Source organism: Hoplias malabaricus, chromosome 14 (assembly GCF_029633855.1).
Source record: "Hoplias malabaricus isolate fHopMal1 chromosome 14, fHopMal1.hap1, whole genome shotgun sequence".
Lineage (NCBI taxonomy): Eukaryota > Metazoa > Chordata > Actinopteri > Characiformes > Erythrinidae > Hoplias > Hoplias malabaricus.
The window spans coordinates 12,131,706-12,155,353 of NC_089813.1; the positions used below are offsets into that span (position 1 = coordinate 12,131,706).

The 23,648-nt window shown below is 39.8% G+C and overlaps 1 protein-coding gene and 5 non-coding genes across 9 annotated transcripts in view; 5 read left to right on the forward strand and 1 right to left on the reverse strand.

Annotated features, from left to right (window-relative positions):
• The window catches only part of LOC136665689 (serine/threonine-protein kinase WNK2-like), a 61,258-nt gene that overhangs the window by 4,253 nt on the left and 33,357 nt on the right, over positions 1 to 23,648 (reverse strand). For 2 of the 4 annotated variants that reach the window (XM_066643364.1, XM_066643361.1), the window contains 19 exons: positions 22,340 to 22,414; positions 21,354 to 21,818; positions 19,798 to 20,235; positions 19,603 to 19,652; positions 19,352 to 19,511; positions 17,990 to 18,106; positions 15,410 to 15,580; positions 14,284 to 14,335; positions 14,042 to 14,128; positions 13,046 to 13,686; positions 12,542 to 12,599; positions 12,124 to 12,200; positions 11,842 to 12,021; positions 11,143 to 11,543; positions 10,113 to 10,318; positions 5,234 to 5,437; positions 3,830 to 3,928; positions 1,805 to 1,849; positions 890 to 1,197 (listed from right to left, as the gene is read on the reverse strand). In XM_066643364.1, coding sequence (XP_066499461.1) covers positions 890 to 1,197; positions 1,805 to 1,849; positions 3,830 to 3,928; positions 5,234 to 5,437; positions 10,113 to 10,318; positions 11,143 to 11,543; positions 11,842 to 12,021; positions 12,124 to 12,200; positions 12,542 to 12,599; positions 13,046 to 13,686; positions 14,042 to 14,128; positions 14,284 to 14,335; positions 15,410 to 15,580; positions 17,990 to 18,106; positions 19,352 to 19,511; positions 19,603 to 19,652; positions 19,798 to 20,235; positions 21,354 to 21,818; positions 22,340 to 22,414 — 3,834 coding nt within the window. The remainder of the gene's footprint in view (positions 1 to 889; positions 1,198 to 1,804; positions 1,850 to 3,829; positions 3,929 to 5,233; positions 5,438 to 10,112; positions 10,319 to 11,142; positions 11,544 to 11,841; positions 12,022 to 12,123; positions 12,201 to 12,541; positions 12,600 to 13,045; positions 13,687 to 14,041; positions 14,129 to 14,283; positions 14,336 to 15,409; positions 15,581 to 17,989; positions 18,107 to 19,351; positions 19,512 to 19,602; positions 19,653 to 19,797; positions 20,236 to 21,353; positions 21,819 to 22,339; positions 22,415 to 23,648) is intronic. The other 2 variants (XM_066643362.1, XM_066643363.1) reach the window with 2 other exon arrangements.
• trnaa-cgc (transfer RNA alanine (anticodon CGC)) lies at positions 7,885 to 7,956 on the forward strand. The gene has a single exon. It is a non-coding gene; the product is annotated as a tRNA-Ala (tRNA).
• On the forward strand, positions 8,414 to 8,485 carry trnaa-ugc (transfer RNA alanine (anticodon UGC)). The gene has a single exon. It is a non-coding gene; the product is annotated as a tRNA-Ala (tRNA).
• trnat-cgu (transfer RNA threonine (anticodon CGU)) lies at positions 8,826 to 8,897 on the forward strand. The gene has a single exon. It is a non-coding gene; the product is annotated as a tRNA-Thr (tRNA).
• Positions 9,103 to 9,174, forward strand: trnat-ugu (transfer RNA threonine (anticodon UGU)). The gene has a single exon. It is a non-coding gene; the product is annotated as a tRNA-Thr (tRNA).
• trnaa-cgc (transfer RNA alanine (anticodon CGC)) lies at positions 9,443 to 9,514 on the forward strand. The gene has a single exon. It is a non-coding gene; the product is annotated as a tRNA-Ala (tRNA).

Consider the following 23,648-nt stretch of genomic DNA (forward strand, 5'->3'; position numbering starts at 1 on the left):
ATATTAATATAGCATTTATTTTGTTATAATAGTGTTTTCTTGAAACTAATAAAATTATTTTCAGTGTTTTTTCATATCGTCAGCAATGTCATTATCGCCAAAATAGCCTGAAATATCGTGATACTATTTTAGGGCCACATTGCCCACTCCTAATACGTAGTGTCCGATATGTGACCAAAATGGATGTTATTACTCAAGCCACATTTCGGTATACAGCCAGAGCCATCTTCATGGTATGAAGCATCCCAAAAGGCAATGCGGTCATATCCAGAGACCACATTGTGTTTTATTTAACTATTTATTATTAAGCATTTAAAATCCATAATTTATGCTAAAATTTCAGCCAGTTTAATAATACAACTTATGTTTAAATTGTTTTCTTTCTGAAACTGTGGCTGAGATATATTTTATAGTAGAAAAAGCTAACTGGATAAATATGTTAAAGCATTTGTCTAAAGATAAGTGATTATACATTAGTATTAAATGTTAGTATTTCTATAACTATTCATATTTTTGTTTGAAAGCTGAACTGCAAATGAAGTTGTCTACCATGGATAAGTTTACGGCTTTGAGGAAAACGGAGACACTTAGATAAATGTTCATATGACAGTAGAAAATGACTCGATAAATGCCCAACATGCCACTATATTGCACACTACTGCCAGGAGTGTAGTGCGCAGTAGAGTAGTATGGCATTTAGAACAAGGTTGTGGTCAGTAGGATGTACTACAATTTCTGCCTACCTTTCAACAAAAGAGAGTCTCCAGAGGAACCACAAACAGGAAAAGTATTGATATATAATAGAATGATATATCACATAATAGAAAGAAAAGATATTACACCGCCCAAATTGCTTAATCACAGTAGGGAATAGTTATCCAAAACCCACCTGATTTGTGGCTCCGCCCCTAGGCACAGAAGTAGCCTTGAAGTCATAATGCCGCTGCTGCTGTTTGATCTGATTTAGTGAGGGACGTGCCTGAGGGGCTGCAGCAAGAGTTTCTTTTGCCCAGTCATCCACTAGCTTGTGCAGGTCATCTGTGAAAGTCCCAGTTTTGTTGTTGCTGTTGTTTGTCTGAGCCTGAGCCAGCGTCGTGATTGGTCGTGGAGCAGGAGCAGGCGTGACCACAGGAGGTGAGACTGAGTGCTGACTGCATGCTGAAGTCACAACGGCAGCACCAGCGCTGTGCGAGGACCCTATAAGAGACAGTTGAGATTTAAAAAATAAATAAAAATAAAAATCATCATGAATAAATAAATAAGCAAGCCTTCAAACACTTTGTTGGAGTTTTTAATAATCATTTGGCTGCTTATTGATAAACATTAGGCAAACAGGGGCTGAAAGGCTAATTAACATCTGAACAATGAAGGTGAAGACTACCGACTATGAAATGGACACAGCTGAAATTTTTGAACTGTTTTGCTACAATAAGCAGCTAAAAGATTTTCGATAAGCCTACCAGCACGACTGCTGAAAAATACAGAGCAATTAATCAAAAGTGCACACAAACATAACAGAAACAGAACTTCACTGAACTGACACCACGTCGCCATGCACTAGAAAAATAAGAAAATGTTAAATAAATGAAGTGACAAAACACTGCATTGTCACATTCATTATCACACGCTGCTGCACGCTCTATTGTATTCACATAAAGATGACTGCAGCAGCACTTACACGAAGTGGCCATGCCCAGAGACAGAACGACAAAAAGCAAAGAAAGTTGAGGGAGAATAAGAAAATAACAAAATAAATAGAAAGGAAGAAAATAGGACAGAAGAAGAGAGTAAATAGGATAGTTACTACTACTGCGCTCTTTGCCTAGACATAGTCGTTTCAGAGTGGACCCTATAGAGAGGCAAAACAATACAGACATACATGATTAGGGGGAGGAAGAAAACAATACACACTACACAGCTCACTGGACAAGCTGTTGGAGAGCCAAAGACAGCGGCCAATCAGTGAACAGAAACAGGATCAGAAGGAGGTGCTGGGAGATTTAATTAGCATGTAAAAGTTTGGGTGCTTGGGGATTAGGTGAGAGCAACTAATCAGAGAAAAAGATCCAAATTGGCAGTCCCCAAATAATAATAATAATAATAAAAAAAGAGGAATAAATCATAGACAACTAAGGACTAAAGGCATCTGATATCCATCATATCTACTTAATTGAATAGTTTGCTGAATAAATCAAATTTACACAACAAATCATATCAAAGTTTATTTTTTTAACACAGTCTTGTGATAATGCAAGCATCTTCTTAAATTTTTAGAACTTTGAATGTTTACTCTTAGCCTTTTATCTTGTCACTGCTGTATTAATGCAAATGTCCCCGCTATGGGCGAATAAAGGAATCATCTATCCATATTTATGAATAATTGTAGTTAGAATGGCTCTCTGTCTCTATGAGGATGTTATATTTGGTGTTAAGAATAACTAGCATTTGTAGGTTTATTCTTGTGGATAACATTAATTGACATCCTATATTATACAGGTTTTAAACTGGACTTGTCTTGCTTTAAAATCTCTAATATGTTCTAACACAGTTAATGTGATTGGTACAGGTTCATGTCAGAATTAACAGACTAATAAATGAGAACCTATAAGAACATTACTAGATCTAGAAAAAAATCATTACCAAAACTTTCTACTGAGTATGTTTAGCCAGTAGCAGATGTTCTAAACTTTTTTACTGGCAACACGTTAAGTAAAATTATACTTAACTTTAAGGTCCAGTAGTTTTTTTTTTGCCTCAAGTTACAGTAAAACAAAAACAAAACAAAATAAAACAAGCAAACAAAAAATAAATAAATAAATAAACGGGACTTGACATCTAAAGCAATAAATTTTAAAACAGTACACTAGAAGTTAAAAACTGATATAGTTGGGGGTGTGGTTGTAAGTACATAAAACATACTGTAAATGCAAAAATATTAACAGTTAGAATAGAATTGACAGACAAACAAACAAAAAAAAAAAGTTTAAATTAAGCTGCACTAAAGAAAGAAACAAGGTCAAGTGCTGCTATTAAAGCCATTAAAGCAGAATAAAGAAAACAACAGAAACATAAAATGCTACAGAACTGAGTAGCAGAGGCAGCCTTTTCTTTGTTTTACGAGAGTCATGCAGTGGAAGAGCCAGAGAGGAAATAGTGAGGTAAGAATTAAAATACAGCCCTGATGTCTCCCATAGTGACCCTGGCTCGTGCCTCTGGCATGCACGTCTTCCGAATCCAAACATGAGACAGCGCCAATCATCCTCTTACGCTGGGATGGGGGGCTTTTTTACTTGACCCGAGCGAGCCGGGGACGATTAGTGGAAGAAAGAAAGCACATGTACAGAAGATACAAAGGCTTTGGCAGACACCCACAGGTATGCTCTCAAAATAAAAGGTTCAAAGTTTGGAAGGCCCATGTTTGGGGGAAGACAGGGTTAACATTATCTCTGGTAAGCACAAGCTGCGCACAAAGCGTTTGTATGAAGGAGAATGATTTGAAATAATACAGGAAGAGAAACCAAGGGCCTGAAAAGCTGACAGAGGGACAACATGATGGAGAAGTGGAGAAACTGGTGAAAATGTTGGGTATGAATGAAACACTGATGACTGTGTGGAAAAGGTGTCTAGATGGGGAGAAAAATGATTAAAAGAGGACACCAGTATAAAACACTGGGGTAAAGGAGAGAATGGGTGGGGGGGGGGGGGGGGTGTCATAGGAAAGACAGAATGATAAAAGTAAGAAAAAGAAGAGAGACAGAATGAGAAGAGTACAGAGGCAGGAAAAGGAGATAGGATGAGTGAAGTAAAGTAGAAAAGAACAAATACAAACAGATGGACAGAGACACGGGTCCACTGAGGAATCTAGTGCGCGGTTTGCTACTAGATTTATAGGTGACTCTCTCGGATGTTTGGTGGTAAACGGTCCAGCCTGAGAAAAACGAATATAAAAGGGAGAGAGAAGAAAGAAAGGAGAGAAAGAAAGAGGGAGAAAGAGAGAGAATGGTGTAACAGCGAACACATCAGGGATCAGAGACCCGCATCATCTCAGCATTGTCAGTAAGGCACAGCCAAAGATGACAAGACTAATGGGCAAGTTTATGATGAATGAATGTGTGTTTGTGTCAGAGCATGTGTTCAGGAGGTTTTTTTAAAACCTGTTGATGATTCTGCCATGTTAAATTAAGCGCCCTCTTGTGGATCGTGTAGAAAAAGGATCTGGTCTGGCTAGATCCTAGATCCCTGTGGGTGTGACACTGTAAAAGTCTCAAAAATTTAGACCTCAAATCCTTTATCTGGTCCTGGTTTTTGGAATTACTTGCAAAGCAAATTATTGCAATTTTTAAGGAAAAGTCTTGTTTTTTTTAGCTACAGCCATAGCATTTTATATATACGCCAAACTCCAGGAGAATGGAATTGCAGTAATGACTACACATGATGTCAACAAAAACTGACAGGCAACCTCAAGCCCAGTTTCTAAAGATTGATAATGTAGTAGATAACCATTCTGTTACGCCAAACATTCAATTAACTGCTAATAATTAAAAAAATACAGGATCAGAAACAGAATTCAAAGTGAGGCAGATGCTGCAGAGAATTCAAATAAGACAAGCTTTTGTGAAATATGACATTGTGCATTGCCAGCAGTTGACTAAAGCCTAGGGTAGAGCAGTGCTGTCACATCTTAGTAACATTAACAATAAATCATAAAATTTATCCTGGCTGAAAGGTAATGCAATTTACAGTCCCCTCCACAATTAGGTAATTAAGAAAACTTGTCCAGATGAGTGTTCATGTTTCTAATATAATGTATTGTAAAGGTACAATGGTGTGTTAAATTTATGTACCTCTAAAAACTTTAAGTAAACATCCCCTACACATTTATATACGCCATTATATCAGCAGGTGGCAGTATATTTTACAATTTCTGAAATCTTTGAAAGTTGTGTGTGCTCAAGATTGTGTTTTTGTATGTGAGAGACACAGGCAGTCTAAACATGCCAGTAATGCACTAGGTGTCCATGCAAATTCACACATTAAACACTTACAGAGAGATACAATAAAAGGAATGGGTTGAGGGTGTTTGAGTATGACACAATGAGAGAGAAAATATTGAAATATGCCACTGAAGCACACAGTGTGATAAAGCAAATAGGTATTATGCACAGACACAATGACGGCTTTCTTTAAGGTGCTGTATGTATGTGAATGTGTGTGTGTGTGTGTGTATGTTTACCTTGTCCAGGTGGGGTGTGTGAGGGGGAACCATAGATGTTGTCAGAGGACAGAGAGACTTTGAGGGAACACGGCTGCTGGGTTTGAACTGGATGCAGCGGTTCTGACACGGGACTCTGCACTGTATCCATACTGGAACCCACAGAGCTGTTACCTAGTACTGAGCTCTTAGCCGGAGAAGCTGATGCACTGGAAGAGGACTCGGCTAAAGAGAGATACAAATTTGGATGCCATTGGTACATCACTTCAAAATTAAAGAAAATATTAAAGTCAAATTTATAGTTCTGTGTCGAGATTAAGCCGTAGGCAACGTGTCGACGCGAACCCTACGCCTTAGCCTACAGCATAGTCTGACATGCACCTCTCCAAAAATGTAACTACACTTTACGCCATCTCAGACCACAGTGACTGTGACTGGTCAGAAGTCGGACGGACATTGTTTATGCTGAACTGAAGAAATACTCAGATATGAACTCCTACTCTCCAGCCCATTCACAGTGCGAAATTTCCTCAGACATGATGTGGGCACCAGGGATGAATAAAAATGAAAAAAAAGGAAAAATAAGGACATTTGGAAAAATTACTCAACGAGAAGGGATACTACACAGAGAAAAACGTGCCAGCTTTGTATTAGTTACTTTCCTGGCACCTCGTGTAAACTCTACTACACCACTACATTGTGTGCTATATAGTGTAGAGGAAGATGTTTGAGATTCAGCCCTAGAGGTGTATAGGGGGGGTGTAATTGCAGAGCGACGCAAACACCAAAGCAGAAGTATGAACGCTTACAACAGCGTAGGCTCTGCATTGAGTTAACGCAGAAGTATAAATTTAGCAAACCTTAGCTAAATTATTTGTTTATTATTTGTTTATGTGTACATATGTTTATCAACCAAGTTGAAGGGGTGACATAAGGGATAATCCTATAACACAATGACCTTATTTGTTTTTCTCTTCCTCAAACATTTTTGAACAGAGTATCTATTGCAAATTATACAATTAGAAGTCCATAAAAAAAGTACATTTTGTAAAATGGAGGAAAAAAATTTCTCTTAAACTAAATCCAAACTAATAAATCCATTGCCCATTGCTTATACACTGCCTGACTGTAGCAACTAATGTGTCTGCAACACACACCAAAACAATTTGTATCACTCTTACATAACCTTTCCTTTTAATTATGCTTTTTGGGGAAACGGGGATACTAATTGCTGAAGTTTTGGAATTTTTGCCCATACTTGCTTGCTTGATACAAGACTTCAGCTTCACAACACTCAATCGCTTCAAAGATCTGATTTTCCCCTTGGTGATGTGCCACAAAGGAAATTACTGAACTAAAGACAGGTTAGTCCAGCACATGCACTCTGTCTATGAAGCCATGTTGTTGTTGGACGTGCAGAATGAGGACATGGACTTTCTGGCAAAAGATGTCACCTTAATGGCAGCATATGTCTCTTAAAAATCCCAGTAGGTGCATCCATATAAATGGTACCTTCACGTATACACAAGTCACCCATTCCTTTATCAGTGATGCACCCCAATACAATGACAGATGTTGTCTTTTGAACCTTTTGCTGTTAAGTCTGAATGGTTCCTTTCATCTATGGCACAGAAAAATTAACATTTGTATTTTTTACAAAAACAAGCTGAAATGTGGACTCAGCATACATAACCACTGTATTTTAGGCCATCTGAGATGAGATGTACCCCAGAGAATTTGGCTGCATTTCTGATATAACTATGTATGGCTTTCTCCTTGTGCTTTTCTTAGTCACATTTCTTTGTACACAAGTGTATGTTGTATATAGTTGCGTAATGTAATTTCTGAGTAATACAAACTTAATTTTCCCTTAAGACAACGTTAAAGGGGAAAGATGCATTGGATTCAATTGCATTCCATATGAAGTAGTTATTAGTATTTTTCATATAATAAATACTAATAATATAATATAATAATAATAATATATTTAACATACAAAATAGTAAACAAACATACTAAATCATAAACATTCATTCACTCATTATTTGTAACCGCTTATCCAGTTCAGGGTCGCGGTGGGTCCAGAGCCTACCTGGAATCACTGGGCGCAAGGCGGGAACACACCCTGGAGGGGGCACCAGTCCTTCACAGGGCAACACACACTCACACATTCACTCACACCTACGGACACTTGAGTCACCAATCCATCTACCAATGCATGTTTTTGGACTGTGGGAAGAAACCGGAGCACCAGGAGGAACAGGTTGGAGGAAAATCTGGATCGAATTGTTCATTTTTCAGCTTCACGTATAGGGGCATGTTGTATTACTACAATTACCAACCGTAGTTTATCTGTTTCTCTGAATATGTCTCATTTCTCTTTTACCCTGTTCTACAATGGTCAGGACCGCCACAAGACCATCAAAAATCTCCAGCAGCACTGCTGTGTCTAATGTACCAGCACATCACTCACACCACCACCATATTAGTGTCACTGCAGCACTGAGAATGGTCCACCAACAAAATCAGGTGTAAAAAATTAAAAAAAAGATAGAAATAAAACCAAACCCCTCAGCTCTAGACGGAGTGCTTTGCACGCATGCCGTGCAACCTTCACTCCCCTGCGTCTCGGCGTACTTTCCCTGGTTTTATCCTCTCTCATGCCCCGTACAGGGGATGTAGCTCAGTGGTAGAGCGCATGCTTCGCATGTATGAGGTCCTGGGTTCAATCCCCAGCATCTCCAAGCAGGCAGCTTTATGTATGGAGAACCCGGCAGTGCAAAGGTTGCCCGCTGTTATGGCAACCTCGAACAAAGCGTTCTCTGCCCCTACAGCATTATTTTCTTAGAGCGCCGGAACTCTCATTCCTCTTAGCAGGCTTCATCATTTACCTGTGTAAGAATTTTGTGGTGTTTTTTTTTTTCCTTCAGCTTCTTAGAGACAGATTTGCCCTAAGGGTCCTGCCTAGTTAGATGTTACAACCGGACGCACGATGGCCAAGTCATAAGACGTCTTACTTGTCAAGCTAAGATCCTGACTTTGATCCCTGCCCATGAATTTTTTAAGGTGGCGGAAAGAGAAAGAAAAATAAAACACACCTAAAATGCCTCTAGCGTACTTGTCAGATTTCTTAGGAGAATTAAGAATTACTTGAGCTCCGACATTAGCTCACAGTTCATGCAGCCCAACCTTTTGCCAGTTGAGGATGTAGCTCAGTGGTAGAGCGCATGCTTTGCATGTATGAGGTCCAGGGTTCGATCCCCTGCATCTCCATGCTGTTTGGTCAGCCGTGCATCTGCTTTACGGTTAATTGTAACGCGCAACGCAGACATCGTCCGCTCGTATCCCTCAACGTTCTGAAGCATACATGTGCTGCTTCCTGTTAACAAGTCCAACCTAGCATGTGCTTGTTTACAGGGCACCTCCTTAGCATAGTCCTTTCTCCTATTCATCATCGTGGCAAGCACTGGAGATGTAGCTCCGCGATACAGCACATTCACTGCATGTGTGAGGTCTTGGGTTCAGTGTCCAGCGTAAAAAGAATGTCAGTTTCGTGTTTTAAAAAGCTATTTGAAATATGCAGCTTCGAGCCGGCTCATCACCGTTTACGCTAGGCATGGTGGCCAAGTGGCAAGGCGTCGGTCTCGTAAACCGAAGATCATGGGTTCAACCCCCGTCCGTGCCTTTCCTTTGACATGGATGGGGACAATAAACCAACGCTGTTCTGAAAAACTCTGCGTTCCGATACAGACGTAGCACTTTGGCAAAAGCGCGAGTGAAATCTCCGTGACCTTTGCTGCGTTTTGCAGCTTCGCTCTTCCGTCTGCTAGGCAGGAAGGTGCCGTTTGGTTGTCCCAAATTTTCCGCACAAAGATTTGAGCACAGGCCAGGGCGCGGTGGCCAAGTGGCAAGGCGTCGGTCTTGTAAACCGAAGATCACGGGTTCAATTCCCGTTCGTGCCTTTTTTAAAGAACGCATGCCGAGAAACGGAAACAAAAGCCTACGTAGCAATAACAGTTGTTGTAAGAAGAAGACTTTGCCTCAGCCGTAACTCCAGCCAGTGCAGTTCACGCACATGTCTCTTGAGGTGTAAAAAATAAAAAAAAAGATAGAAATAAAACCAAACCCCTCAGCTCTAGACGGAGTGCTTTGCACGCATGCCGTGCAACCTTCACTCCCCTGCGTCTCGGCGTACTTTCCCTGGTTTTATCCTCTCTCACGCCCCGTATAGGGGATGTAGCTCAGTGGTAGAGCGCATGCTTCGCATGTATGAGGTCCTGGGTTCAATCCCCAGCATCTCCAAGCAGGCAGCTTTATGTATGGAGAACCCGGCAGTGCAAAGGTTGCCCGCTGTTATGGCAACCTCGAACAAAGCGTTCTCTGCCCCTACAGCATTATTTTCTTAGAGCGCCAGAACTCTCATTCCTCTTAGCATGCTTCATCATTTACCTGTGTAAGAATTTTGTGGTGTTTTTTTTTTTCCTTCAGCTTCTTAGAGACAGATTTGCCCTAAGGGTCCTGCCTAGTTAGATGTTACAACCGGACGCACGATGGCCAAGTCATAAGACGTCTTACTTGTCAGAAACAGATGGAGTACAGTGTGTAATTGTATAAGTTCTCTTATATGTAAGTGGGGCTGAAAAATCAGACCTATGTAAATGCACCTAAAAGTAGCCAGTGTGTTTATATTACTTCATACTCAATGCCCTACAAAATTAGCTGACATTTTTAAGGTAAGATATCTATAAGTATGGATGTCATTAGACCTGTTGCATACTTCAACACTATGAGAACTGTGCAACAAGAGCAGATAACAGGTTGACAGGAAGTGGATATTGAAAAGAGTGGAATCTACATCAACACATATTTAATAATAATGCACACAAGCATTGTTGCTTACCTCTGTTGTTTTTGAGCTGCTGCACCATGGGATTGAGGAGCTTTCCTGCTTTGAGCTTGTGTTTGGAAGCTCTGCGCCGGCGGCCAGTAGGAGGAGCTGCATGCAGGAAGCCCACACTGGGAGGCACAGGGCGGCCTAGCCGAGAGTACAGCTGCTCAATCTCGTCCCTCTGATGAGCCTGTAACTCTGAGATTTCCTTCATATGCCTGAGATAATGGTGAAATGAAGGCAAGTCATAAGTCACAATTAATGAAAATATTCAACTAGTTTTCAAGCCCATGCTTCTAAGCCCATGGTGTTGTTACTGTTCCTTCTAACCTTCTAATAATATCAGCAAGCCATGCAATGTTTTCTATTACATCCAGGTACATGCAGTTTTGCTGCAATAACTGCAATTGAATCCAAGTTTAGACAAAGTATCTACATTGTGTCTATCTACCTACAGGTGAGTGAAATAATGGGAGAAATGGAGACAAGTCATAGTTCAAGTAAATGTTCAGCTAGTATATTGAAGCGTATGTTACTAATCCCAAAGTGTTGTTAAAGTCTCTTGCAACCTAATAATGTCAGGAAAATGTACAATATCTTCTGTTACATGCAGGTAAATTACACAGTTGTTTTGTTACTGCTGTAACTCTGCAATTTCATCTTATTACTTATCAAATTTCATATCCGCATTTAATTACTTAAATTCAGAAACATGTAACCGCGCATTATAATGTGCAAAAGAAATATATATTCTCTAGAGGATGTGGAAAATGTATTTGCATGTGACTGCTAAAAAATTGTCTTGTGGCTGAATAGCAAATGTAAATGAACTGTAAAATCCACTCTATATTTTATATAATGTTAAATCTTCTATGAAAAGTGCCATTTTAATTATTTAGTAGCTCTTGCTGATTCCAGTGTTCTGAGTCTATTTTGCATCTTTGTGTCTATTTGTGTCGTCATCTATCCAGGTGATTTTTAAGGAACCTCAAAATTCTGCAGCAATTAATGAAAAAAGGAGCATGTATTTTTTGCCATTTACTTCTCTCTCAGCTTCTGGAGCTCCTTCTTCATATCAGCATCCTCAAACTCAGAGTCGTTATCACTGCTGACATACGCTGCATGGGCGTGGCTAGTGACACAGGGGGCGTGTCCATTCAACATTGGAGGGCGGCTGGGTGAATCAGAGCTCTGTACGCTGCTACTGCGTCCAGAACGGCGGAAGAAGGCCACTGCCCGTTTCATCAGGTCGCTGCCACTGTGCTCTGAGAGAGCATGTGCAGGCTGCTGGGGTTTATGGGGTGGAGCAAAGCTGTTGTCTTCTTCAGCAGAATCTGAGGAGAGGTGGAGGCCATGCTGAGTCCCTATGTCCATTGACAGGGAAGTCTGAGCATGGGGTATAGAAGGCAGAGTCTCTGGACTTGTTGGGGATGGGGGCATCTCCTACAAAAAAAAAAATCAAAGCAAAAAGAGGTGTTACAGAGTTGCTTTTGGAGAGTCTGGAGTCAAGTCAAAAATCAAGTCACTTTGATAAGAGCCTATGCTGAGTGAAAAAAAAAAATCACTGTGAGGCATGTCTGAATTTAACTCTGTGTTGATTAACGGGTCATGAGACCAAGCAAATACAAATCCTTAGAAGTCCTAGGGAAGTCATGTGACTGGAAAGCGAATCCAAGTCAATCATTGGGTTGTGAGTCACACGTATTTACTAGAACACTTTTATTCGGGAATCCACACAAACCTGATAGAAGTCTGGAGGAGCTGAGTAGCGGTTGCTGTGGGGCTTGGTTCTGCCTCCGTTGTCAGCTGTATCCATGTTTACTGCAGTTTCTTCCTCATCATGAGCACTCACTGCTGCACTGCAGGAGCTTTTTCTGCTCTGCTCCAAACGACTTACAACATCTGGAGCTGTCGGCACAATCTAAAGGCAATGTCTCTGATAAATGCAAATGCAGACTGTAGAAAGCATATAAAAAAATCTAAGCTGGCATTAAGTTATAAATTTTATTCAATTACAACCTACCTTGAAGCGGCTCTTGGATGTGTTCTGTCCACTGGAGCTACCTGTTGAGTCATCTCTAATCAGCAGTCTGTTCAAAGCTAATGGATGCAATAAATACAAAACAACATCATTCCCAATTCATACTTGTAGCTTATCTCAACTTATCTGTTCCCAACAAAACTCTATTAATTATATTTTTTATATTTACTTACATTTAAAATTTGTACTTGGTAGCAGTATATATATAAAATGCAAACATGGATATTTATGATACATATAAAATCATAAATATCAATGCTTTATATAGTGAGTTAAAGGACAATTACATTTCACAGTTGACTAGCATTCTCTAAGAATTCACCAGTTGATTTAATTTCTAATTTGAAACCTCTTGATCAGAAACCTGAATCACTGGTCACACACACACACACACACTTACGAGCAACTTCAGAGTCACTCAAGGTTCCAAGGCTATCGCTCCTCTCTGGAATCTGAGGCTGAAAGAGGAAGCAAGCGGGGAAGGAATGAAAGAGAAAGATTGATCAACACATGATAGTACAGCAACAGATGAAGACAAACATCAGTGCTCCTGGACAATCTATAAAACAATGGGATGTCAGCCAAAAAACTGGTATTTGATGATGGTGGAAAATGTCTCAAACATCTTTGAGTAACTGAAAAACCGTTTGCATCTGGATTTTAGTTATGCAGAACATGGTCCGTGATGCCTTTTTAATATAAGAGGTTACATATTATCCCCATTTTCCTTAAGTTAACACAGTTCCCAGTGGTTTTAGTGATTCTGTTGGGCCACAATATATGACCAAAATGTTTGCACACACGTTTTCATCCAATTATGGGTATTAAATGAGTGAACCTTCGCATGTGTTCACTGCCTCAGACAGTAATATTTATGTTATGTTGGATGATGAAGAAGATTTACCAGCATCTCCCCACGTCTCAGTTGTCCATCACTGCCCTGGCTGTCTGATACTGGTGGTGACCCTGGGGGGTCAGACACTGAGCTTGTTGTTTGCGATGGGTTGTACTCTTGATACAAAAGGTTCCTAAGCTTCTCATCAAGAGTCTTTATTGTCCTATCAGTAAATTCCAGTCTGGGAGGCCCTTCCCCATCAGACTCCCCTGGCCCACCTCCTGCCTGTGAGGTAGATGATGTAGCAGGAGGGGCTTGCTGGGTCTGATGGGCAGGACTTTGAGGCTGTGACTGTGTACTGCTGACAGCAGTTGGTGGAATTGGTGTGGAAAATGGTTGCTGAAGCACTACTGGTGGGGCTTGGCTTGTTGGTGTTTCTGTGACGGGGCTGGCTGTGTGAATGGCTGGCTGAGGAGGGACTGTGACTGGTTGTGTGCTGGCATCATGGGATGCAGGAGGGCCAATAGGGCAGCATGGGATATCTGCAACCATGGACACTGCTGCTGAATGACCAGCCTGAGAGTCCTCCAAAGACTGGGTTTTGTCAGCAGCACTAAGAGCAAGCTTTGACAAAGGTGGGTGTTTTTGAAGAGGTCTTGCTCCCTCCAAGTTGGCATCTTGCACTGGAGCTGTAGAAGAACCCTCTGTCTCTGCAAGAAAGAAAGAACAAAAATAGAAAAGTAGATGATGCAGCCTCAAGGAACTACATTTTAAAAAGTCGGTGACTCATTGAGCTGTTATGCAACACCACATGTTAGCATGAGTTTTGCCAGTGGGTAAATATATTGTTGTCAGAACAAATTCACAAATTCAGTTTTTTGTTTTTTTTTTAAATTGCATTATTCAAAACTTCCAGTAGACAATTACATGAGAAAACATTTCAATTTCCTCAACTGACATTAAATAATATAACTTTTAAAGTTATGAATACAAGATTGTTACATTTTTTCAGCTCCCATTTAGGAGGTGTGACAATTAGTAATGACAGAGACATTCTATGTGTACCTTGGACTGCAACTGTGTCTTCTCTGTTGCACATAGGCACCTCAGCCACAGGGCAGATGATAAACAAGCGCTTTCCAGTATGAAGTACTGACAAGTAGATAAGACAATACCATGTTCACAAGACAAAAACACACAAACAAAAGCATTAAAACAAAAACAGCCTTTCACACAAACAAACACAACCTTGATCAAGGTCCATGACTAAATTCAGAAAACCTGCATCTGTAAACCAAAACTCTTACCATTTTGCTGGTAGACTAGCTGGCTAGACTGGGTTTGCTGGGTTTTTGCTCCCTGTAACAAACAAAATGTAAAAAAAATGAAAGGCGATGTTTAGGATTTTAATAAAAAAAAACAAAAACAAAAACAAAACAAAAAAAAAAACAGGTCTAATGAATTTACGAAGTGCCAGTACATGGTTTAAACCAAACGGTTTTTGAAAAAAGAAAAAAACAAAACAAAAAAAAGGCATACCATTTCAAAAACACATGGAGTTTCTGAATATAAACAAACGAGAGAACAGCACTTCCCTATAATTATCAATGTTCCCTTTAAGATTAAATTAACCATATATAAAAGGGCCAGAGCCATAGCGACTATGAATATCTGAATTCCCTTTGAATATATTGAAATTTAATGGACATGTTTATGTTTTATACATCATTTCCTTGCAGCAAAAACAGCATCAAAGTTCACTGCATGCCATTTCTTAAGTATAGAATAACTATTATAGGGAGCATGATAGTTTTTCAATCCTCTGCTCATATTTCGCCTGCTCAGCATTCCTTTCCTTGGCATGAACGAAGCACACTCCGGGGAAGGCTTAATAACGGTACTTCTCAAGAAGACGGATCTTCTGTCTTTAATGAACGGAGGAAATAGCGAATGTCAGACATTAAGTGAAGTATCTCACTCAAAGACAAATTATATTTTCCCTGGACTTGGGCATAATATTTAACAGCACAGTTTACCCAGCTCCCTAGAAACTGGGTACTTCAAGAAATTTACGCATAGTTATATCAAGGGCAGCAGCTGCCCAGTTTACATTGGGTTTGGTGAAGTTTAGTGCTGGGCTGGTTTCTTAGTCAACATGGGGTAAAGTGAGTAATCTGGAAATAGTTTATTGGACTAATAGAAACCAGATTTTGTCACTGTGATAGAGACTTTGTACATCTCAAATGTTACCAAGCATAACATTAATGTGTTACTGTATTTTATTTCCAGCAATTATGGGTCATAGTTATTGGTCCGAATGCCAGGAAAGGTGTCCACAGTGAAAAGGGCAGCAACCATTTTCAAACTGTATGAAATAAAATTTGTCATTATTCAGATTATAGCACCCATTCACTTGGAGAATATTAGGATTACCTCAGAGCCAGGAGTCCTGGCGAGGAGGCTCTGATTGGTCCAGGATGGCTGGTCTGAGCCCCTCTCTCCCTCTGTGTCTTCATTTAGGATGTCCTCTGCTTTGTCCACAATGTCTTTCAGCTGCTCTATGAACATTTCTTTCTCCAGCAGCAAGATGAAATCATTCTCAACCTAGTGAACACACATTTGTAAGCATATATAAGGGGGGGGGGGGGGGGGGGCATTGAGATTTCATCATCAGATTATACAAACCCTTCACAAACAAAATGTTTGACAAATATTTTCATCTAAATGTATAACTAACAACAAGAACAAATTTTTGTATATATATCCAATTGTGTTTAACTAAAAAACTAGTTGATTCCACGATGGTATCCATTCTGTAAATAACACTGATACTGGACATAAAACAGCAGATGACGACTGACTGCTTATGAAATGGGGGAAAAAACCCCAAAAAACTCAAGATGAAGAATTTCACATATCTTAGAATAATAACATGAAGTAGGCCACAAAATAACAGTATATTTATGATGATTTATTGGACCAGAATTCCTTTGATTAATTCATCACCTTTTGTTTGCTTAAACAATTTACCGGAATAAATAAAGCTCCATAAGTAACATTGCTGACCAAGTATTTCAGACTGCAGTTGAGTGCTGAATGTGGCACAAGTAGACAGTCAACTTAGGCATGGAAGTCATTAGACCTTTTAGGCGGGCTGTAATCTTTAATCAAACTGAAAAGCCACTGATGCACTAATTGAAATAGCATTATGCTAGCAGAGGAAACCTGACTACTGATGAAGGTAAAGTAAGCCTGCTGAAAAAGCCAGTTAAAATGTTCATGCATTAACCCCTGCAGTATTTAGGGCAGATTAATTTGATGTTTATGTTCCTTCCTAATGTTACGATTGTATATTTTACAGATACCTGTATATGAGTTAATTTTTCACAACTCTGTTTTGTTTTTTCTACCTGTAGATGGATATATTTTTTTTTAAAGGCAGCAGCTCCTTGTGGCCTTTGCTTAATCTGTACCTCGTCAAGGAAATTTGCTGCTGTGAGGCAATTACCACTAGACCGCCCTGGTTAAAGCTTAACACTCTAAGCATTAATCTCTAGTGAAGCCCCTAATCTTAGGTGAACTACTTTAGTTGAAACATCTTTAAAAAGTAGGTTACAAATTAAATAGCAAACTTAAATACATATAACAGGGTTTAGTTATCTCCAAGCATTGCAATTTTGGCTTTATTTTATTCTTAGTTTATAGTATATGTATGGTGAGGAAAGACTGCTTTAAATCAATTATAGACTGAAGATGTGGGAGTATATAGGATTATGCCAAATGAAGCCATAATTGGAAAAGCACTACTCCCTAATAAAATACAAATAAAAATGGAATAGCATGTTCATTTTAATAAAGAAATGTAGTCATTGACACATATATATATATATATATATGGAAAAATACATGGAGCAGGTCAGCGTGCTGCTGCAATGCAGAGGGTCTGGAATGAGATACTGAGTGTGTGTGTGTGTGAGAGAGAGAGAGAGAGAGAGAGAGATAGAGAGAGAGAGACAGAGAGACAGAGAGAGAGAGAGACAGAGAGACAGAGAGAGAGAGAGAGAGAGAGAGACAGAGAGAGAGAGAGAGAGACAGACAGAGAGAGAGAGAGAGACAGACAGAGAGAGAGAGAGAGAGAGAGACAGAGAGAGAGAGACAGAGAGAGAGAGACAGAGAGAGAGAGAGAGAGAGAGAGAGAGAGAGAGAGAGAGAGAGAGAGAGAGAGACAGAGCTAGCAAGCGACAGACACAAACTGACATTTGCAAGAACATCTATCAAATGGAAAAAGAAGGAACCAGAGACAAATGCAAAGCAGAAACGATAAAGCACACGGATCGAAGCAATAATGTCAAGATAACGACGGCAGCTCAGAAGGGAAAACTTAAAAACAATAAATAAACCGCCTTTTCCAGAGCTCTCACACTCAGGACACTTTTTTCTGCAATCACTGGAATCTGAGGTTGGAAATAAAACTGAAATTATAATAAGAAACGTTAAAGAAAATTACTAAAACTATGATTTGGTCCTATGTGAGTCCTATGTGTAAGATTATGGGTCACTGAACATAGTTAAGCTAAATATAAAGTATATATGGAAAAAAGCCCTATACGACAATTAAGATTTTATCTAAATAATCCAGCCCTAGTATGTGACTGTAACATACCAAAAAATTAGTATGGCAACCCAAAAAAAAAAACCCATGGTGGGTGTTCAAGATACCCATGTAATATACTATTTAACACTCATTGTTGCTGGCAAAATGTCCACACCACACACTAAAATATACTTGTCAAATTCCTGCTTTTTGCTATTTATAGCTTCATTTGAAAAAACAACTGATAGGTTAGAGGGTTTTTTGTATAATGCAATCTTCTGTAATCTCACTATTGAAAAGCCCATTTCAGCCTAGAATAATATAATGTGCCACACCAGAGAACAAGGATAAACAATTTTAGAAAGGGAAAATATGCTCTAGGCAACTGTTGCAAGAATGTCAAGAGTCTGTAATCGCACCATATATGTGGCAATCTCCTCCGGAGCATCTCCATCCAGGTCAAATTTAAATGTGACCATCTTGTGATTGTGAGTCTCCAGCTGGCATTCCACCATCTTGTCTCCTGTGTTACACACCTACAAAAGTCAAAGCAGTGGGGTTATATCAGGCTAGTGTTATTACACAAGACTGATCACTGAGCCTGTCTAATGAACAAGCAAATATACATCAGCAATAAAAAACTAATTCCTTTTATACGTGTATGTCCGAGCCATTTTTAATCTATTTATTCTGTCTGTGCACAAATGATGCACAACAAAAGATAGATATTCCAGAAAAACAAATCAAGATGCCTCACAGCTCCGTAAGCAAAATTCAAGCATTAATTAAACCCCACTGAGATCTTGCATAGGTTCTATTGCAAATGGGGGAAGAAGTACTTTCAACCGCTTGGATGGTGTAATGTAAGTAACATGTTGATCTACACAAAATCATTTTGATTGGTTTAGAAGTCCTACTTCAACAGGAAAAGCTACTGGCCTATTTGAAATATTTTAACTTAAATCATTCTATATCATTGCCACAATATATACATTTGAATGTAGAAGCTACCCCCTCATCCTTTGATGACTGAAATTCACACACCAATGTGCATTCTCCACTATGCCTCACTGTAGTAAAGAATATTCTGCAAAATATTGCATCATCTGTCCACAGACCTTCGTTCTAGCAGTCTTTTTGAGATTAACTTCAGCAAACCCGGGCCAAGCTTTGTTTTCTCTGTGGAAATTTCCGATAAATACCATAAAGTATTTCTCTGGGTACACTTGTGACCTGACATTTTCTACAGCAAGAGATGTTTGAAGGCAATGTACTGCTTGCTCACACAATGACCTCTGAAGAACACCCACTCTCAGTGACGGTCTGTCTGTTGGCTGGTTGCAAACAGCTTCTAAACTACTTGGGCTTCCAACGGTGTATTTATTTAACTTAATATTTCTGCAATCTAGGTTTTTCTGGTTGTATACAGTATAAAAATTTGGACTTGTATAGTAAAAAGGGAACCAACCTGCAAATAATGTATATTTTAATGTATACACACTGAACAATGAAAATATAAATATTTAGCAAATTTTTCACTCATTTTTCAAAATTCCGCATTGTCTCATTACTACCTCCAGCATCCTCTGCAATCACGTGGTCAGGAAAAACGCACCAGTATAGAATTTATTCTGAACAATAGGTCACAGTAGTCATGTGTTTCTAGAATGTATTCTCTTCTGTGTAGATTCATCCCTGTTCTAAGTTTTTCTATTCCCAAATAAGGGCTCTCGCTGTGATTTCCTAGATCATCAAGCCTTATAAAATATATAGCTATTTACATTTAGCATGCTCAATTTGGGCTTGCCAGTCTTCTCCTTCTGATAGCGTGTGCGTGAGGTCCTGCGGTGATGTTTCCGCACTCTCGACTCACTCCTCCCTCCGTGTCCCCCTTCATTTCCATCACTCATCTCTTTCCCTGATGTGGCATCTGAGTTCACACTATAATAAAAGAGCATTAGTCTTTATAAAGAAATCCATATGTGATCAGATTACAGAGGGTACTGGTAACAAATCTACTATCTGTCCATACCTGTCATAAGCAGATCCAGTCACTGTGGTTTGTTTATCAAAGGCAGACTCCTGCAATAAGACAGATTCAGTGGATAAGAGAGAGCAAGATATCCTAAAATGGATTTTCTTTTATAGGAACATAAAACATATGTGTGTGTGTGTGTGAGAATGTTTTTATTTTTTAATTTTTTTGAAGCAGAAAATTCTGCCTCACCTCAGCAAAAACTTCAGTGGCCGGCTGGCCTGCTCCACTTCCGTCCCCATTGGCACTTGACTGCTGGCTCTGCTGAGTCAAGGTGCTGCTGCTGGGCTGCTTTTGCTGAGTCATGCTAGCGCTGGCTGAAGAACCCTCTGGTTTCTGGTTCGGATCCAAAGCTGCTGCAGTACTACCTGGATCAGGTACAGTGCCCAAGGACATGGACTTGTGTATTGAGGCCGGCTGGAGGCTAGGTTGAGGCAGCTGGGTAGCAGGGGCTGTTTGGATGAGGGGGACTGGGATGGTGGTGGCTTTTGATGCTGTGGTGACACCGGTCTGAGAGCAGTGCACCGGAACAGATGCAGGAACTGGGACGGTACTTGGGGTAGAGCTCACTTGGGCCGTGTTTGGGATTGGAAGCACACTTTGGGCCTGGTTATTGCTGGTGGAGGCACCCTAAGTGGGGAAAAAAAGCCAACATTTCAGCATTGTTTCAAAATTCCATCCGGACACAAACAGTGACTTTTCCACAGTTTGACTCCCCCCACCATCCTCTAGCCTTTGCCACCTCTGCAGTTGGTGCCCCCAGGGGTATCCCACACTGCAGAGGGGTGTCAAGATCCTGCAGTGACTGCTATCTGGTTTATTGATTAGAACAACCATTTGCTTACCCAATGTCTCCAAAATCTAAATCAAGCATAATGTGCCAAGGAAAACAGTTTGGAATTTAAGACTTGGCATTCTCTTGTATCCTTGCGTCCCATTAAATGCACAGCCTGAATACATTGTAAATACTGTATAACAAATATATTTTATGTCCTGCATAATATGCATAGTAAAAACAGAGGTAACAATAGTGTTGTACAGCATCATGCATTGCCATGTAATTTGAGAAAATGCTCTCACTTCCACAAACACAGCCAATTAATTATACATATAAGAGACCGGAGCAATTTAGCACTTTAGTTCATTATTAGATCAGATTTAGGGCCTTGAAGCTTGCAGTTCCTACTTTAACTCACATTTACTGCATTAGCTTGTGGTTACCACATCAGCTCGCCTATAGAGCATTACATCACATTTACTACATTATCTCATGTTTAGCACATTAGTTTGGGGTCTGCTTCTCTGTCAGTGGACCCAGATAAAACAGTCAATTAATTCAACTATTTAGACATTTGTAAAACTTAAACCTTAAAATCTACCTATATATAATCGTTGTCCCATTATCTCCATTTTTTGTCCATTTTAAGCTTACTAAATGTACTGCACACAGCAGCTGTGTTTCACACTATGTAATAATTACACAATGAATGGACCAATAGAAATACTAAAAAAATTAATTGGGACCAAATCTTTTTACACTGACTTCCACTGAAAGTTAAGGTTTTTCCCTTCTCTGTTAAGTTAATATTTTTCATTGGACAGCAACAATGTTTTTAGAATGTTTAATTTCATGTTTAACAGTAGACCTACCTCTCAAACACTAACAAGAAATATTCTGTCCAATCTGTTTTTAGAAAACAAAACCCGCAACATTCTCTATTTGTTTTACATAAAGACAATTTATTTACCTGAGGAGGAGGAACCTGGGAGGTGGGAGGAGCTCCTACATACAATGAGGCAGGATTTTGTAAAAGAGGTAGGCATTGGTGCACTGGGGGAGTGGTCTGTGTTACCGTTTGCAAGGAAGGTGAGGCCATGGAACTTGCAATATGTTGCTGAGCCACCGGATGGCCTTGTTGGTAAGTGTGCATTTTCGGGACTGTAGTTGTGAACACAGGAGCAGTAAAGGGTAGTTGAGGACCTTGTGAGGGTACTGGAGAAGTGGAGGGTAGGAGAGGATATGATGTTGGCACAGTTCCCTCTATTATTGAGCAGGGCACTGGTGAAAGGGAGGGAAGAGAAGGTGCAGGCAGGCCAGTGGAGAGATAGAGTGGAGCAAGGGATGATGGCACAGAGGAGGAAAAAGTGGAAGGGCAGGTGTCATGTCCAGGAAGAGTGGACCCAACAGAATGAGCAGGGTTCAAAGAAGATAACTGGAGTGGGGAAAAACAAGAGATGTCCTACTAAATCAAAAGATGAATTTAAAAAATCCAAATACATAGAGTAATAATTAAAAATCAAAAGGAGATTTCAAATGTATAGATTATTTTTCTCTTTGCCCAGATCATAAGAGGCAGCCATCTTGAAGGCCAATGTTAAACCACACAAGTAAATCTAATAATGAAGCAAGTAATTGTGCAAATTTTTTATTTTGCCACTTTTCCTCAGACTCTTTAAAAAATTATATATAAAAATAATTAAAATTCTAATTTAATGCTTACTGCTCTCAGGTTCAAAATGTTCCACACACATACACATGGAGCATTATGTGCACACGCCACAGTTATTACTATTCGGTTACATGTATTTTGATTAGAATATCTTTATTTTCATTGCACAAGCAAAACAAGATTAGGTACAGCCCAGCGGGTTTTAATATTCCAACCAGAAAGACTTTTTTCAATCAAATACCTGTTCCGTGCATTGTGACAAGTCAAGTACTTAGGAATCTTACCTGTGTGGGTTGCAGAGATACGGACGTCTGGTGTGGCTGCAGCTGTTGAGCAGCAGAACTTGGAGCAGGAAGGACCTGAGAAGATAAACAGGATGATGACTGGAGGATGTGATACATTTTAGATCCTATTTATACTGAAGTGATCTGTCCCTTCAATTTCATTGCTGCACAACCAATGATTAAGTAACACGCAAAGAACATAGTATAACCATATAGCCTTTGATTGTATACATTTCCCCTAGACTGTAGGAACAGGCCAGGAATAATGCTTAGATAACACTGGGTCACTACACTAAATTATCTGCATTTCATTCATTTTTAGCATTTGTATTCCTAGGGAAAAAAAGAAGATTATCTGTAATGCATATCCAGCTAGATATAGGCCGATTGTTTATTATTTTTTTTAATACACATCATGAATTCATGTATCTGTAAAGAAAGAATAGCTGACAGTAAGATAAAGCCTCCAAGGAGGTCTCTTTGCTGTTGCCCCTAGGCTATAGTTTAACCTTTTTATATTTTCTTCCAAAATACTTCTCTCTAATTATAATCATACACAAGATGTAAAATATCCTATGCCAATCAATTAGAGCTTCACATAGGGCCCACCACACTCTCTTCCTACCTGTAACCACAAAATTCCTGTGGTTGCTGTGGTCGTTTATGATTGATCAGTAACCAGCTATCCTTAACAACTACAGTTACTCTTTGAGCCCAGCACATGAGTACCCAAACCACCCACAGTATCACTAGCTCTTCACAGGGGTCAGGCAGGCACCACCTCTCATTGGTGTTTTGCTGAATTAAGCCCAAAACACCTCCAGAAGGCTCAACAGTGAAGACTGGCGTCCCAGATCCACCCCGCTCCAAGCCAGCTATACAGTCCTACCTTACCCTTTACCATCTACAACTGTAAATCCACATTGGCCTCCTTGGTGACTAAGGCTGTACCTAGCCCCACTGGCACAGTTGATGTTTGCTCAGTGCCACCAGTTCCATGTGAAATTTACATGCTACATCACCAATAATCACAATATTGTATCTCTACAGTGCATTTTCTCAAGTAATCTGCACTCTCCTTATCCACTACCACTGATTAGACCTTTCAGCTGTCCTTAGTTTCTGGTCCCTGATGCTGAACTGCACAAGCTGGGATATGGCCGACTTGGCTGTAAATCCCCTAAAACCTCCACTGGTCTTACAAGTGCCTGCCACCCACGTCCCCTCACCTCAGTCGCCAAATCAGCATACTTCTAAAATAAAACAAGGAAAACTACTTTATCTGCAGTGCTGAAAAAAAGAGTAACAG